At 40.7% G+C, this 18,105-nt stretch overlaps 1 protein-coding gene across 3 annotated transcripts in view; it reads left to right on the plus strand.

Moving 5' to 3' along the window:
• The window catches only part of ccdc102a (coiled-coil domain containing 102A), a 36,576-nt gene extending 21,556 nt beyond the window's left edge, over positions 1–15,020 (plus strand). For all 3 annotated transcript variants that reach the window (XM_041222102.1, XM_041222103.1, XM_041222101.1), the window contains 4 exons: positions 362–571; positions 7,653–7,823; positions 8,129–8,232; positions 11,813–15,020. In XM_041222102.1, the coding sequence (XP_041078036.1) occupies positions 362–571; positions 7,653–7,823; positions 8,129–8,232; positions 11,813–11,939 (612 nt within the window). In that variant the 3' untranslated portion in view covers positions 11,940–15,020. The remainder of the gene's footprint in view (positions 1–361; positions 572–7,652; positions 7,824–8,128; positions 8,233–11,812) is intronic.
• Positions 15,021–18,105: the final 3,085 nt, after the last annotated feature.

Raw genomic sequence — 18,105 nt, forward strand, 5'->3', positions numbered from 1 at the left:
TTCCCCCAGCATCTCCACAGCGAAAAGGTTAATAGAATTGGGTTCCTGTGGGATTCATCTAGTCATTTCATCTAGTCTCAGTCCATTCATATGGACCTGATCAAGGTCATTCACTTTATCGTACTTTTATTAAAATATGCAGCCTACCTTTTTATTTATTTATTTTTTCAATCTACACAGGAAACCCAGTTGTATAAGCGCTTCGATCTTGGTAAACCAATGTCAATCCGAAACCCAGTCTCAGAGATTTTTTTTTTACAAGATTAAGATGCAGTCTAGAATGAGTAGAGGCATTGTGTTAACTCCTATGGAAAGCTGTTCCATGTGTAATGCTAACCTGTATGGGATGGCCCTCTCTCAGATGGAGAGGCTGCAGGCAGAGAACGCGGCGGAGTGGGGGCGTCGGGAGCGCCTGGAGACGGAGAAGCTGACGCTGGAGCGCGACAACAAGAAGCTGCGCACGCAGATCGAGGACCTGGAGGAGCAGCTGGCACGCAAACGCAGGCAGGCAGCCAGCGCCCTCGACACCGACCTCAAGAGCATCCAGAGTGAGCTCTTCGAAAGGAGTAAGGTGAGGGGGCAGGTACAGGAGCGGTGAGGACACAGAGGGAAAGACACAGACCTCCTTTTACTACAAGGATGGAGAAGATGAGGGGGGACAGGAGATCTACAAGCAGCTGCGTAGTAAATTCCGTTATGAAGTATAACAATTTACCTCTAGTGTGAAAGGGTAGGAATGTGTACCTGTGTAAATAAACATGGGAGATGAATGGATCGGTTCATCTCTGTTCATCCAGGTCCAGTGTGTAATTCTCTGTCTGTCTGTCGTCATATAATATATCAGGGCAGGTCTGCATTTATTAAAAACTACTAAAGAAATCTATTAGGAGATAAATAAATAAATAAATAAAAAAAATCCCTTACTGCCAGAGTTTATGAGGGCCATTAAGGGCTCAGTTGCTTCAGACACTGACGATTTATAGAGTTGGCTTAAAGCATTGCCACAGAACAGCCCTCAGGGTGCGGCAGGACTTTGAAGTGTACCCAGTGATGGGAGAGTCCTGTGGGTGTGGGGAGAGTTGCACGTTGCATGTTTTCTATAGAACCCCTGTAAAGCAATGTGGAAGAAATACAGTGCATATATGGGTAACCCTATAGAGATATATAGGTAGATGAGATGAAAGTACTGTATACAGTAGTGCCTAAGTAGATAAGGAGGTTTTATGCAGAAAACACAACATGGGGATATGAAAACATGTTTATTACATACTGTGCAAATAACTTGACCCAGCTGATTTGGATTTTGCTCCAGTGCAAAATGTTACCTGTGCTGTTTACATACGATGACCCAGCCTTACATTTCAAGTTAGAGATGGTGGACCTTAGTAAAGAATCGTGCCAATAAATTTAAAATAAAAACTTGGTGAGTATGGCTTTTAAGTAAAATGAACAAATCAGAGCCTTTAATAATGCCATTCTTGCCTGGTCAAGTCCCAGATGTTTTGACATCTGTGCAGTATGTGCTGGGAAGAACATGTGACAGCTGTCTGGAGAAGGGGTTTGTTAACTTTAACTTCGTCGGGATGCCTTTGAAACGGTCGATTCTAGATGAGAAAGGGTTAACCAGCTTGAAGTAGCTGGAATTGTTCCTTAGCAGTTTGACCTTGAAATCTGCACTCGCAACACATTGCTAAACAGATTTACAGCAGTGCCCATACAGTTTCGCTCCAGCGCTTGCACATTTAATACACCAACTATAGATTGCTTTCAGTTGCCCTACGCTAGCTGTGAATTACTGTACAGTAAATTAAATATACATTGTTGAACCACTGTACTTGATTAAGTGCCGTAATTAGTTTCACATCACAGCACAATCACATAGCCTGTGCATGTTTACAGTTTGATAGTCGGATGCCTGTGATCTTGCTCATTTCATATCAAAACAGTATTTTGTTGGATTGTAAGGGCAGGTTATTCCCATGTGGTATTTATTCTTGTACATTTTCCTAACATCCAGTAATGAACATTGTGGTACAAAGAGCCAGCAAGGTTTGGGGATCTGAGAGTCTGTTATACAGTCAGTGAAAGTACATTCCGAAGTGCAGTACTGAAGGGATCCATCCTGTACAGAGTGCTTGGTAATGAGCAAATTATACAGAACTCATCAGGTCAACTACGGATCAATAGCTTTGGTGACTTCATTTGTGTTTTATTTGTAAGAGGCATGCTTTTTTTTTTTTAAATATATTTAGTCGTCGCCAATTTTTTATAATTTTTTTTAACCCTGTTTTTCTCCCCAATTTGGAATGCCCAATTGTTATTTGTATCCCGGTTCACCGCTGCAACCCCCCCGGCGACTCGGGGAAACGAAGGCTGGAACACATGTTCTCCGAAACGTGCTCCTGCCAATCCCTCATTATTCGCACTGCGGATCCACAGCGAGGCCACCAGACCTGTAGTGCCGGAGGACAGCACAGATCTTATGGCTCCACTGCAGACCCAAAGGTGTTCCCTGCCGATCTAAGCCCTCCCTACCTGGGCGGCGCCCCATAGGAACCCCGGGTTACGGTCGGCAGTGATGTATCCTGCACTCCATGCGGAGTACCTTTACTGGATGTGTCACTTGGGAGCCCCAGTAAGAGGTATGCTTAAAGGATATGTGCCATGTAAAAATATAAATAAATACAAATAAAAAAACAGACTTCTAGGTAAAAGTTTTAAAGCCTTTCGTCTTTTTGTGTTGATATAAAAAGCTGTCAGTACCCTGGACTGTTTCCATTCCATTAAACCCAGCTTTATAATTCAGATCACTCGATTTTCATTGTGATTCGCTGATGAGTGTTCACAACACTTCCAACCAGGCCATTCTCCATAACGAGCCGAGGGAAGAGAAACAAAAAAATGCTTGTAGATTGTCTTTTTTCAATTCAAAACATAGCAGCGATGTTCTTTTAATGATTTATTGTAAAATAATGCATCTGTAGAACTAACATAGAGATGGATTACAGTCCCTAATGGGCAAAAGTAACCAATCCTTTTTTTCTGGAAATATCATAAAGCTGAAGGCGGTCTATTATTCATGGGTTCATGAGAGGGCTTTATTTATTTGCTGATCATTGTCAGTGTACATGCACTGACAGTAATGTAGTTTGTGCCCTATAGTGGGCCCTAGAGCATTGTGCATGGATTAAACAAGGGCTTTTGTAAACTGGTGCACTGCAAGGTTAAGAGGTGCCCTACAGGGTACAGCAATAGAAAACCTTGAAACACTTGAAACATGCATGCAACGTGATCATGCTCTGTTCCCCTTCGCGACCAAGTCCTCTTTTCCAGTGCATCTGGGTTTTAATCAGTCAAACACTACACCTGGAGGCAGGCTCCTAATGGGCACATTTGTTTTTCAATGTGTGTACAAGCCTTTCCATTTCATTGTGTGTTGAATCGGCGGACCCTTTTAGTTTATGGATTTGTAAAAAACGTTGTTTGGAGAACAATGGATGATGTCACAGACCTGCTTCAGCAGAACATAATAGACCAATTATATATAAAGTTGCCTTCGATTTGCAAGAGACCGAAACAAAATTTCATTGACAGAGAGTAAAGAGGTGGGGGAGATGAAAAAAATGAATAATGCAAAATAAAGTCCCGTCATCCTTTTTGCTTTAATAGCAGATGTAGTTTGTGCATCTATTCGGGGTTACCAAGATATCTGGCGAGCAAGGGAGCAGAGAGGGGTGAAATTGAAATGACTTGTACTGTTCTGTACCCCTGTTATAAAAGACTTAATTGGGGAAACAGTTTGACCTGTTGTGTCGAGCTCAGCGTTGAAATTCACAGGATCATTTCATTTGACATGCTGTACTGATCTGCTGGATAATTACCCTGAGATCCATATTGGCTAATGCTAGAATTGTCTAGCTACAGAAATTCTACAATGAATCCTAGATTTCCCTTTCTAACATCAGTGTTTTTCAGTTTCGGCATTTCATTGAAGTTTCAGTTTTTGTTTAGTTGGTACGATTATTATTGTGTATCTATTTAGTTTTTCATTTTCAGTCATTGGGTTTTGGGTTCGTTATTTGTTTTATGAACAGTGCATAGAAGGAAACATTGTTTTCAGTTGTTATTTTTTGTTCATTTGCCTGTATTTGAACAAATGCGGTTTCTTGATTAAACATCATTAAAAAAAACTGTACTCCAAGTGTATCTGTTTTCACTCTGCCTACTTAACAGTCCTCTTGTGTACGAAGTACTTGTGTATGTTAACTGTATTCTATACATTAGTAAAGGTACAGTGGTTGTTATTAATACCTGTCTGATTATCCATTTTTTTAATCACTTAAAATTCAATTTTGAGAGAGAGTGAGAGAGAGAGCAAGAGCGAGAGAGCAAGCAAACGAGAGAGAGTGAGCATCTTCTTATGGATTTCCTTTCCAAGACAGCAGTATCATGTATTACATTCAGTGCGAATGGTTAGGAATAGGGAAACCGGAAAAGGGGAAACATTTAACAGCAAGCCTTGCGTGACAGAGAAGAACACGGCAGTGTTCATATAGTGCGTGTGTGTGTGTCTGTGAACAAAGCATTTCTGTTTACTGTAGACAAACGTAATGGTTATTGCCAATGTAAGTAGATTTTTTTTTTATTTACCATACATTGTCACTCACACACACACACTCAAACCTCTGGCATAGAGAAGTGAGGCATTATGCTTCAGTGGGCTAAAGGCACGGTGTAGGAGCTGACTGTCTTGCTGGCAGTCAGGCATCCCGTCTGTGTGCCGTCTGTTGCTCGGAGATTCCCTCTCTGACCCACATTTCCACTTTGCAGTGCCTGCAGAACCAGGCACCGCTCCAGCTGGCACCCTGATCCACAGGGCTCCCCTGTGGTCTGTCTCTCTGTCTCTGTCTCTCTGTCTCTCTGCTTCATTAGCAGGTGCGCCTGGGCCCCTTGTGTATGTTGTTGTGTGTTTATTTGACAAACATTTAACCAGGACAGGATGAGTAAACTGAATTTTGTTTTCTGTTTTCTTTTTCTTGCCAGTTTTTCTTCTTTTTTTTCCTACAGATCGGTATGTATTTACACAAACAAATCTCTAATGTTTTACTTTCATAGACAGAAAACAAATAGCCTAATGCTGGCTCTGATTTCTAGAAGAAAATAGCATTTATTTTATGGAGCACTTTCAGAATGTACAATCTGGGCAGCGTTCAATTTTTATTTGTTTATTTATTTTTGTATATTGGGCACAAGATTTCAGACCCCTGGTGTTATTGTACCAATAAAAGCCTGTCATTCTACCATATATAGATCGATATCATATATATATATTATATATATATATATATTATATATATATAGATATATTATATATATATATTATATATGAAAAGGTAAGTAAGAGTTGCCTTTTCTTTTCATTGAACATTCACTTTGGCATCACTTGTATTACCCTGCTCATACAAACCCACCTGTTCCAGTTCTTTCTAAAGATTTGACAGTACAGAGATATTACAAGCGAACCTGTTCTCCCCCCCCCCCCCCCCCCCCCACCCCCTTTCCTTAAGGTAGTAGTCATTGGGGTGGACAAGGTCCTAACCCCCCCCCCCATTTCAAGTGTAACATGTCGTATCGAATCAAAGCTGTAGCAGTGGTGGTCTAGAGCAAAGAGCTTGTGTCAGTGAGAGAGCAGCACCCTTCTGATCTGGCAGTGCCTCTCTTGTCAGGGTCTAGCCCGGAGGCGTTCTATCTCGTGCTGCTTCCAGCCCCTCTGAACCTCAGAACGAGGCAGTTTACACAATGTTGAATGTACAGCAGTAGTATTAGGAGTATGTTTGTGTAGATCTGAAGATAAACGAACTACAGCCTGTCAAAGACGCAAGCCTCAGCTGTCATGTGAAGTCTGTCATGATACAGCCTCAAAAATACAGTGATAATGTAACACCTGAAACGGCAATTAACCATTTCACATACCCAGCTTTGTACAGTGGAGAATGTTTAGGAGATGGTCACAAAACCTATATATCAAGATTTTGGTTTGTTTCCCCGTTAATTTGTGTTTTATATTTTATATTTTTTTTCAGTTAAATAACAAGTATACAAAATATATTCAGTGATGTTAGTAAAATAAACACTGGGGTTGGGAGTTACACTGTCATATTTTTTTCTTTATTATTTCTTTGTATTCTTTAATCTAGAGAGAGCCCTTGTTTACCTGAGCTCAGACATTGATTTAAACAGATCAAATCACACAACCACACAGAGAAAAGTAATAAAGATGATATAACTGGACAGTTCTGCTACTATATTGTAAAATATTTAGTAGTACTAAACTGATATTTAGACAAACGTTTCGACAACAGATCTTTATCTGTGTCGTGGTCACGTTATCATATATGGACATTATTATTATTATTTGTATTTACTTTCCCCCAATTTGAAATGTCCAAATTTAAAAAAAAAAATGTCCTTACCACATAGCACGGACATTCTGAGGGTGTATGAGCGTCCTCACAAGCCTAAAGCCAGAATCGCTTTTACATCAAGCAATCCAGACCAGAGGTCGGTGGGGCTACTGATCCTGGAAGACATATCCACTCTGAATATGTTCAGTGTCTGGCCAGTAGGGTTCGCTGTTGTGCGATGAGGAGAATAAGTCCCTGCCGGTTTCCCTTCCCCCACCCCTGGGAGCGTTGGAGACAATGTGATGCCCCCTTCGGACTCCCCAGCAAAGTTCTCTTTTAGTACTGCTGTATTACAGGAAGTGGTAATTTGATTCACTTTTTATTTCTGATTCTGGCACCACTGATAGGCTGCTCTTTATTATTAATAGATGTAAGTGACCCTGGGGGTGAATTAGATGCTCTGCTCATCCCAGATTCTTTTACACATTATTAATGACCTGCTGTTCCTCCCATGCACCCGTGACACCCCGGTTCAGCCTCCTCCGAGTCATTTCAGAGAAATCATGAACCTGTATTCCTTTAAATACGGAGCCATGTCGGGCTGCCCTTGGATATTTGCAGGTTCAGTTCCCACTTTTCATTCATTATGTATAACGCTGCCTTCTTCCAGGAGTAAACTGACTGAACAAGTTAACCAGACCATCAATTATTAACTCTGATAAATCGTACAGTAAAGTGTCTATTTCTGTTGATACCATAAGTCAGCAGAAGTGGCAGCTATCTAAGAATCTCTTAGAATTTCCTGTCACGCCTAATTAGTGTAAAAGTTTGTTAATCAAATCCTGTGATGCCGTTTCTGTGCATCCTCTTGTGAATGGAACGTATTCTACTGTACTGGGGTGTCACATGATGATAGAGTGCCCTGGCACTTTTTTTGGGACCCACCCCAGGTGGGATATAGTGGTGTGATAGACTGATGTGTTGATATCACTGGTCACGTTGTAGAAAAGCTTTCTTTATCTAAGCTGTTAATTGTGTAGATCTGTAGTCATTGGGAGCTCCACCAGCTGCGCTAACCAAACCAACCTGACCATGCCCACTGTTGCTCTGTGCAAGCCTGGCTGTGTGTATGCATGCTGGCGTATATGCAAAGTCATTGAATTTAACATGGAAAAGCTGCCTTCTATAGCTCGTGGTTGGTGGTTAAGAGTTAGTTTTAAAAGGGGTCTGTGTGATTGCTCCCTGCAGGAGCTGTCAGACATGCGGCATGTCCACTCCAAGTTGAAAAAGCAATACCAGGAGAAGATGGCAGAGCTGGCCCACGCCAACAGGAGAGTGGAGCAGCACGAGGGGGAGGTGAAGAAACTGCGACTGCGTGTCGAGGAGCTCAAGAAGGAGCTGGCCCAGGCAGAGGACGAGGTGAGCCGCGGAGGGGCTGTGGAGACTGCGCTGGCGAGTTGGAGTCTGGTGCTGCCATTGAGGTCTAGTGTGGGGTCATGTAACGGGAAAATACAGGGAGTGGCCTTTTTATAGCAACATTTAGAAACATAGGATGGCAAGATTTCTGGGATGAAAACTAGGTTTGCAGTTGTCATATCAGAAGGATTGCTTTTTTTCAGATCAGCCCAAAAGTAAGAGAGCTGCATTAGTTAACCCCCCCCCACCCCCACCCCACGCTCTGTATTACATTAACATTTCCACGTTGCTGTTTTGTCTGTTTTCAGCTTGACGATGCTCACAACCAAACCAGGAAGCTCCAGAGGTCCCTGGACGAGCAGACCGAGCAGTCGGAGAACACCCAGGTGCAGCTCGAACACCTGCAATCCAGGTAAATAGAGCTGACGCCTCGGTCAGGCTGCAGAGGAATGCACAGGCAGCCTGCCTTCCACACTTGTTAAACGTATTGCATCGTCATCACTTTTATTTTTCTGTTGTGATCGATGTTATATTAAGTGGCTTTTAACCTTACAGATGTTTTAAGATTACCTTTTTTTTTTTTTTTTTTTTTAACAAAATCAAACCCATTTCTTTCATTATTTGAATTGTGCTGTGTTTTGGATCACGTATTGTGCTTCTGCCCCGTTCTTTCCTCCTGTGCTGGCTTCCCCTCACTGGGTTTATTGGAGGAACCTCCTTCCATCCTTTCTCCTCCTTGTCCTCCATGGACCAGCATAGTTACTGTCATACTGCCTCTGTTTGTCAGCCTTCTTTCTTAAGTAGTCAGCCAATTCCTTGTCTTATTTCCGATTTATAACGTCATTTCTACATGTCTTGCTGTCACCTGCGAGTTTTACAATGATAGCTGACCATATGAAAACGACTTGAAGCATAATGGTGAAAATGTTTTACTGCAGCCCCTTTCACACTGACATGCTCTGCCCATGTCATGCGGGTCGGCTACGCAATTTCACACTTCTTTTGAAACTGACGAGTTGCCCTAATTCACTGCACTGTGAGGGGTTGAAGCAGGTGAAGCCGAGCCGAGAGAGGTGGTCTAGTGACTAACGGTTGATTATTCTGGTATATATTTATTTGTTAAAGTGTTCACAGGGGATTGTGCTCACTGAGATGTAACATCTAATTTTCATAGGCTGCTTTTGTCAGGCGGCAGCACTTTTCATTAAAGTCGTTAATCAACAACGTTACTAAAATATACAGTAAGCACATATGACAATTAATTTTTTTTTTTTTTTTTTTTTTTAAGATATTCAGTTGGTAGAAACATGAGAAGAAAGCCAATGAAAAGAGTGAAGCATTATATTAGGGTTAGTAATTCTGGACTACACACTTCAAGGGATTTATTTTACTGCAGAGCAAGAGATGTAATTAATTCATACACTCAAAACAAATATTATAATGATCACTGCAGCAGAATGCATGAGAATACTAGGTGGGGGTGTGATGACGTATTTACAGAAAACAGGATAAACTATTCCCGTCAAGTACCTCTTTAAACACGGTTTAGTAAAAGAGAACGATCCAATATCGACTATGACTGGAGTAGGATTATCTTCTTTTTTTTTTTTAAACAAGCGTTCTGCCAAGCAGTCTTCTGTGTCGTACAGATCAGCCTGTTTTTCCTACCCGCTTAGTAAAGTTGTAGAGGTAGCAGTGATTTGAAGACCATTTAAAAAAAAAAAAAAAAAAAAAAACTTGACTGTCATCTTCGGTTGTAATTGATGTTCACTTTTTTGAGTATTATGGGTGTAGTGTGTGTGGTTGATCCTGAAGGAAGGCTCCAGGTCTACATCTTTAGGAGGCACATGGGATAGTACTTTGTTGTATTATTTAAGTTTGTTAGTTTTTTAAAAGCCTCATAAAATTGCTCTGCATCTTGTGATAAGGGATACACAGGCTGGGACTGGGTAGTACTTATCGGCTTTTTTTTTGTTTGTTTGTTATTGCTTAAAGCCACAGCAGTAAAATCCATGGATCACTTGATAGTTCTGTCTCTTCTATCTCCACCCAACCAAGTGCCAATCGCATTATTGATTAGTTAAAGGTCATTAGTTTTAGTTAGTTGTATCTTTACAGAACGACATGACTGTTTATGTGACTCAAGAACAAAGTTGTTTTTTATGTGATTAATTTGTTTCAAATTAAATACAATCATTTACAGACTTTCTTTCCATCACAATTCACATGTGCTTCAGTTTGTTTAGGGTGTGCCATGGAAATACCCAAGTATGCCAGGAAAACGCTTTTAGATGAATCATTTTCTTTCATACGAAGAACACGCTATGTGGGTACAAGATCAACAGATTAGCAAAAACCCACGCAAACATTTCTTTAGTCAGGAAGCTTCCAATGCAACTAAAATACAGCGTTACCATGTCATGTGGGGTCCCTTTATACCATGGGACCAGCTACAATGCTGTGTGGCAACGACTCCCATTTTCCCCATAATGTAATGTCACTAACACTTTCATTCTCTTCATATGAGTACATTACATATAGCAAGGCTACTTGAATTGTGGTCCTGACTACAGCGTTATAGCAGGTAACTATTCAGTATGTTAGTGCAGATCACATTTATCCTGGGCTGTTGCAGGAGGGGTTGAGGGATTGTGAGACAGTGTGGGCTTGTGGTCATGTCTGAGCACCGTGGCAGTGCAGCAGAGTTCAGGTGCTGTCGTTGGAAGGGAATGCCTTCCCTTCACCTCGTTCAGCAGTGCTGAAGTGGAGGTACTGCTGGTTACCATTCAAACGGAAAATCTCTTTCTTGGTCTGAAGAAGCAACTGCTAGTTGTACTTGCTTTCCATTCCCATGTTGAGTAAGCTCTTCAGAAACTTTTTTTTGTATTCCACTGCCTGCCTACGGAGGAGATTAATGGCCCCTCACTTTAGTATGATGCAGCTAAGTGTCTGGGCTCAATCTAAAAGCTTTTAGCAAGTGGTTGACTGGTCAAAACACCATTATATGTAATTCAGCACCATTAAAAGCTCACAATTCTCGTCAGTGTTTCCCAGCGCCCACAGAGAGTGAAGGGATCATCTTTGTCTTGTTACTGTGGTGGCTTTCTATGGGGCCGGATGCAGCTACCTCCTTCTGGAGATTAACCCTTGACTCTCACAAAAAAAGAAAACCATTCAATTCATAGTCTGAATCTGCAACTGTTCTTTTGATTGCAACTTGACTAACAAAAGAAAAAGTCTGCTGAAAATGTGTATGTGTGTTTCTTTTTCTAAGTTTAGTTAGAATATAGGTATGTGTGTTTTAATGTGCATGCATTGGTTATGTGTGCATGTGCTTATTTATAGGATGAGCTTCTAAAATGTGTTGCCTTCTCTGTGTATCACAATTTCCAAAAACACTATACAAGCTAGATAATCTCTACAGATGCAATAATGGGAGAGTTTATTTCATTTTTTTTCGATTAAGTTTTTCATCAGTCATATACAGTTATGTGCAGTAAAACGGTTTGCTGAGACTGGGCATCTTGTGCGATCAGATTTTACACTTTGTTCTCCAGTGCCCACGGAGAATGGATTATGTTCTGTGCTAAATAAATTAGACTAGACCTAATCAAATAAAGAGTTAGACCTGCACTGCTGCACCTTGGTTCATGAGACCGTTGAAAGTCTGACTGCGCTCTACCGGCTTTTTATTTGGCAGGTGGGTATCCTGCTGCAGGTAATCTTTACAAAAGATTGTATGAAGTGCACAGATACTTTTGGCCACTGTCACTGGGACAGGGAACCAAGCGTGCACCTAGTACACAGCATCTTCGCTTACCCCTCTGTCTTTGTCACTTGCATGTTCAAAGAGCTTGTGATAATAACAATTGTAAATATCAGGTTAAATATAGATAAATACTAACTGCCTGCCACTGCTTTGCCTAGGTGTATAATGTATTCAGTCTGATCTAAAAAAAAATACATATATATATGAATTGTTTTCCACCTAGGCTGCGTCGGCAACAAAACCCATCTCTGTTTGATAAGATCCGGAACAGCAGGTTCAGCGAGGACCCAAATGAGGTGGCCAGCGATCCTGACGAGGAGGAAGAGGAGCTGCAGATCCAGATTCCCTAGTTGACAGACTCTCTGTGAGACCTCAAACACACACACACACACCACATACACAGACACACATACATACATGGGCCAGGTGACCTTCTAAGAGCTCTGTTACTCTCGTCAGTGGCTGACAAACTGGTGGACCTGCTTATAGTGCTGGTATTGTGGATGTCTGAGAGAGGATGGCACATGTTTTTTGTGGCAGCCGCCCATTTTGTTTATCAGGTCCTTCTGAGATTTGTTTGCCCACCAAGGTCACTGGCTTATCTCCTTCTACAATATTGCTTTGGGGGAAAAAAAAAAAAGCTTCATCCTGGCTTTTTTTTTTTCTCAGCTAGTGAAACTGTAAAGGGTATAAATTACCTTGTTGGAATCCCAGGGGGCTGGTTCTGTTTAAACCACGCTCGAGGCATCTGTACTGAGATTACACGCAGCTCAGAACGCTCCTGCAGGTTCAAACTGGGATTCAAATGCTGTCCGAGAGGGTTATCTGAAATGCATCTGTGACCAGTGGATAATTTCTACCGGCCTCCTCGAAACCGGCACCCAGCATGTCGGCAACATTGGTCCGGCCCGATGTGTGTACATAATGATTTAACTCTGAAACTGATGTTTGTGCTGAACTGGAACGACGGGTGTTGGGAGACGACATTCAAAAGCAATAAACCTTCAAGTATGTGTAAAAACAGTGACGCTATTAGGGGACCAAGCTATTGTCACAGTTACAATGGACGTTATTTAACTTTTAATGATTGTTATTACTTGTTCTATATACCTGTATAAATACTTGGATCCAGTTTTTGCAGAGCTCTAGGGTGGTGTATGCACCTCTTCGCTTGGGTCATTGTAATTGAGGTTGTATATTTTGAAGGGATGAACATTGACCCTCTTATTCCCCCTTGAGTGTTTCTTTACATCTGCAGGTCATCTCTACATTGACAGATCTTATGAAGTCTCAGCAATAATAGAGCAAGGCTTTCAGAAAAACTATACAGAATGTTTACACAATATCAGTGCAGTGAAATTGCAAGCTGCTTGCTTCCAAATGTTTGAACACACAGGGGGTTACCTGGTCCATTTATTGGAAATGAGGACATTATTATCTGATTACAGGCATGTCAGGTCATCATTGATCACCCCCACAAGCAACAGCTGTTACCACGGAAACTAGTCAGGTCTTGTAGGGAATGTGACTCTTGAGCGAGAGAAATGGATATGTATGTTTTTAATTTAATTTAAAATACTCAAGTGTTATTTATAGATGGGTTTGCTCATTTCTAATTCCAACCCTTATTTGATGGTGGTGTATTGTGTTGTCGTCCACTACAGTATAGTCAACGACAAATGTGTTCTGATAAAAAGTCAAGATTGCTTCCAGCTTCCCCTGGAGGTTGACCTCAGATGGCAATCTCCAATCAGATCGCAGATATAGCTTACATCATTGCTACATTTTTAAATGTATCTGAATTAAGATCAGCTTCTGGCAGACACCATCACCATAATACACTTTATTCTGATGTCTTTAGCCGCATTATACCAGTTGTTTCATAGATTTTTTGAAGCCTTTCTCTATGTACTTGCTCTGTGAACAGCTTTTACTATAAACCACAATGGCTGGCTTGGAAAGGTGTATTACAATTAGTAACACAAGCTCTCTGACTACTGGAGCCCACAGGAGAGCTACGTGATCCCAGACATCCAGACCATTTCCCCCTCCCAGTAAACTGCAGTGGGATATAACCCATTATCCCAGTAAGTTTATTACGGCTTAACACTAGCATCCGTTGACTGCCCCTCGTAATCGTTAGGTACTGCATTTCCCAACGGATGTTCCAGAGAAACTACAAATGTAGTTTAAAGCATTGCCGACATTTCAGTAGACGGCATTGTTAAGGTGTCCCTTGTACTAGTTATTGCCTTGTGTTTGATAACCCATCCATCCATATTACTGCAGTAATACACTACAAGCAAGCTTTACGTTTTAGCAGCAGCTTTATTGCAACAACCAAGACCCAGAAGGACAGCGATTGTCATCTGAAATGGTGATTTAAATTTTTTTTTTTTTTTGGTATATTATTATTATTATTATTATTATTTACTACTACTATTGCTAATATAAGTAGTGTTAATTGTAAATCAGTATTCTAATTTGAATGGCTCCCTTACTAGTAATGAACTGCGTTTTCAGATAAGTTCCTGTTTATTTATTGTTGTTGTATATCTGTTTCAGCCCAGTGTTGTAACTGTTTGTTTCACATTAAGAGCTGATGTATAACATATTACCAAGAAAGGGTGCTAGGTCACTAAGTTCTGTTTTTATAGGTTTTACGTACTGTGTCTTCAACCAAAGATTATGTAGCATCTCGTTTGTTTCTTATGCTTCCTGGGGGTGCTCACTGTGTGCTGATTGCATTTGCAAAAAGAAAAAGCAAATGCTGCTTGCTAGTTTTATAACGTTGTTTTTTGACTGGGAGGTAAACTGTACACCGGTGGAAAAAGAATGAAAACCCAGGACTTTGATTACTTCTCTGTCTGTACCAGTTGATTTTCTGTGCTTGGAACTGGCTGTTCTACTTTAAAACTCATACACACACGATACTAAACACTACTAATCCAGAGTATTATATGCATGCTATGTATCTTAAAAAGTAATTATATATTTTTTACTGTTTTACATGATGTAAAAAACAAACAAACAAAAACAAAAATCTTTGTCTGTTTTGTACCAATCCCTGAAAAAAAAAAAAAAAAAAAAAAAAAAAAAATCCTTTTTGAATAAAGGTGAAAAGCCTTCAGTCTGGGGCTCTGTTGTGTTTTCAACATGATATACCCACGGTAGCAATAATCCTCCACTGAGTAAACACGAGGAGCCTGTTTCATGTATTATGAATGGAGGAAATGTTTCAGATATGCCATTAGTGCTGTTTTTCTGCCACTGAGAACAACTTAAATGTATGCCTCGCTTTTTATTCTAAAAGTTGAGCTGTGGCTATTTAAGTGCTTGTATTTTGGAGCTGGAGAAAAAAAAAATACTGTACAACAGCATAGGCACAGAGCAAGCTTTCCCATCAATTGGGGTCCTTACTATAGTATAATACGGCATTTATTGCATTAAAAAAAAAAAAAAAAAAAAAAAAAAAAAAATATATATATATATATATATATATATATATATATATATATATATATATATATATATATATATATATATATATATATAGGAAATGTGTTCACTCTAGTCTAGTGAGTTCATGTCGCCCTTTTCTATCAATTATTTAGTAATTTTAATTAACTCCAGTCGTAGCTCAAAGCATTTGAAATCTTGCAGCCTGGCTTTGGGGGTAAAATACTAATACACACTGGAACTGGTACATTTCATTACCGACTGCCACAGTAAATTAGAGTGCAGAGATTTTTTGCATTGTATTGTAGGTTAGTTTGTTTTTAGAGGGTCCGCCAACTGTGAAGCAATAACCTTTTCTCTAGCACATGACCACTGAAGCCAGGGGCTGGGGTAATAATGATCCCATTGGGAGTCAGGTTATCGCAGTTTCTTCTGCAACAGACCCTTATTGTCATCCCTATAACACAAGACAAGGGCATCATGGCAGCGTGTTTTCATTTTCTGGTCCTGTATGCAGTATATCTGGACACTGAAAATGACAAACTCCAATATTAACGTGAGTTGTCCCTAGCTTCAAACACTCAAATCAGAAATTGTAACGTAAAACTGTAGTGTGGACTTTAATTAAATATATTCACGCACACTGAGGCGTGGCTGCTGTTCTCAAACTGATTCCTCAAGTGAGGTGTTTAACTTTCTCCTCCTTGCCCCACTAAACCCTAGACATGCATGCTAATTGATCTGTTGGAGCTGTGTTCAGTGATGTAAAAACAAGACTTGTCTATCAGAAGAGTTCCTCAGGTGAGCTCCAGCTGTTCAGCTCTCCTGGGGACAGCAGAACCAGTTATCCAGATCCTTGGGTATCTCATGATAGATGCATGATGTCGTCAGCGCAGCATCAGCCTGTTAGTGCTTAAGTAAGGGAGTGGAATTGTGCCGGAATTCTAGCACACTTGTCAATTTCTCCGTGGGCCAGGGAACTCCCTTTTTGCTTTCACATTGCGAAACGCATTGCATGGATGAAGCAGGTGGGCCTAATCAGGTGCAAATGGAAAAAGTCAAAAAAAAAATCAGGTCATTTGACAGTTGAAACCCTTAGCAAATTTGGCACGTATTTTAAAGATACACGATATAAACACAATAAAACTTCACTATCGGCTAGGACCTAGATTTGATGCAAACAGATAAAGAGCCAGCTGTATTTCTACAGACAGTAATGCTACTGCCCCTCCACTCATCAATGTCTCCTGCAGTCTCCGCTTTGTTATTTTGTGGTGTGTTTTACCAAGGAAAACTGAAGTGGGAGGCTGTACACCCAGATTTAGTATTCTATCTATTATTTTACTTGGTTACTGTCTCCTCCTCCTCCATTCACTCCCTAGAGTTCTCATTCTGTTAATTTCTGCTGGTTCGGTTCTCTCTATCATTGTTCCTCTTTCCCTACATCATTAACACATGTCTATTCATATTTCCTATAATTCAATATATTTTGTAATCTAGTTCCCTTCCCCAGCACCCCCCCCCCCCCCCCCCCCCCATTCTGTCTGTCTGTTTCTCTCTTTCTCTCGCTGCTGGTTTTGTTTTCTTTGATTCCAGCTCTATCCCTTCTATTCTAGTTTTATTCATCATTCTCAGTCCCTGTCTCTATTTTTCTCCAGACCGGTGCCTTGAAGTCTGGGGTGTAACTTTCACAGCAAGGGAGAGGAGGTGGGGGAGAATTGATGCTCTGAGAGCCGACGCCGCAGAAATCAAATAATTACATAATTACATTTCTCAAATGTAATCAATAATTACATTTCTCTAAAATGACTGAGCAAAGCTCCAGCAGACACTTGAAAGAGGGGTGTGTGTGCGTGCACGGACTAGGGAGGAAAGTCAATTATCTGGCCCTTTTTTCCCATTTTTTTTTGTTAACGGAACAGCATTGTGGTGGTTTGCATTGACGCCATGGGATTGTGAGCTCAGAGCTTGGATCCTCTGGTCTGAGATGACTTAGCTTAAAACTGCAGATTGAAATGAATGCAGTGTTCTGTACACAGTGAACAAAAACTATGCAGAGCAGCTGATTCATCTAATTTCACACCACTTTCCGGAGTCAAAAGGTACACAGGCAATTCACCTGTTGTTAAGGTGCTAATTTTAACTCTTTGTGCAGTTATGTATCTGTTTTCAGATGATGAACACTTCAGCTCTTTCCAGACAAACAGGGTTTCTATATAAAGAGCGAACATCTGATTGCTATTCAAGGCTTCTGGGGGGTTCAAGTACAGTGCAGAAACAGATTGGATGCAAACAATACGGAGGCTGTAACTATCGGACAACTCATTTTGCAATCTGTTTTGCATGTGTAAGGACTTGCTCCTGCCATCTACGCATAACAGATGTAACCTCTGCTTCTCAAATGCCTGCTAGGTTAAGCTGGAGATTATTTTTTCAGAAACTAGACACCCACAATAAACTATGGGAATAAGATTTGTTCAAAGTTACAGCCGGTAGCATTTAATACAATGTGTATTATTTAAACATTGCCCTTTGGCCAGCAGCTCTATCCTTCAGAAAACAATCCCCAGAGCTGCAAAATAAAACCAACAAACAAAGACGTAACATAAAGATCATACAACCCTGCAGACAGGACCATCGGCTGCAGCTCCTCTGATGAACCCTGCGGCAGGGTGGAAGCTGGAAGTACGTAGGTGCGTTCATTTGGAGGGTGCAATAATTATATCAAGTATAATATCGTAAAATTAAACTCAGAAGTCTCGTTGCAGGCAACATTTTCCATAGAAATTCCAAATGCAGTATGTGAAGGTTATCGGGCTGACAGAATGGTCTGTATGAATCCCTTTGACTCGATTTGCTATGGTATATGAGTCTGACCCTGGTACACGCTTCCTGCTTTAATGAGATCCTCCAACAATCTCCTTAAAATCAGATCTCAGTTGCTTGTTTATTTTGATAATTCTGTTAAATGTTACATTTTGTATGTTTGACTGTATAGCATTTAAAGGCATTTCCCTGAGACAGTTCCTGAAGGAAACTATAATGATGCTCTTTCAG

This window comes from Polyodon spathula, chromosome 21 (genome assembly GCF_017654505.1).
Source record: "Polyodon spathula isolate WHYD16114869_AA chromosome 21, ASM1765450v1, whole genome shotgun sequence".
In the NCBI taxonomy this organism is placed as follows: Eukaryota; Metazoa; Chordata; class Actinopteri; order Acipenseriformes; family Polyodontidae; genus Polyodon; species Polyodon spathula.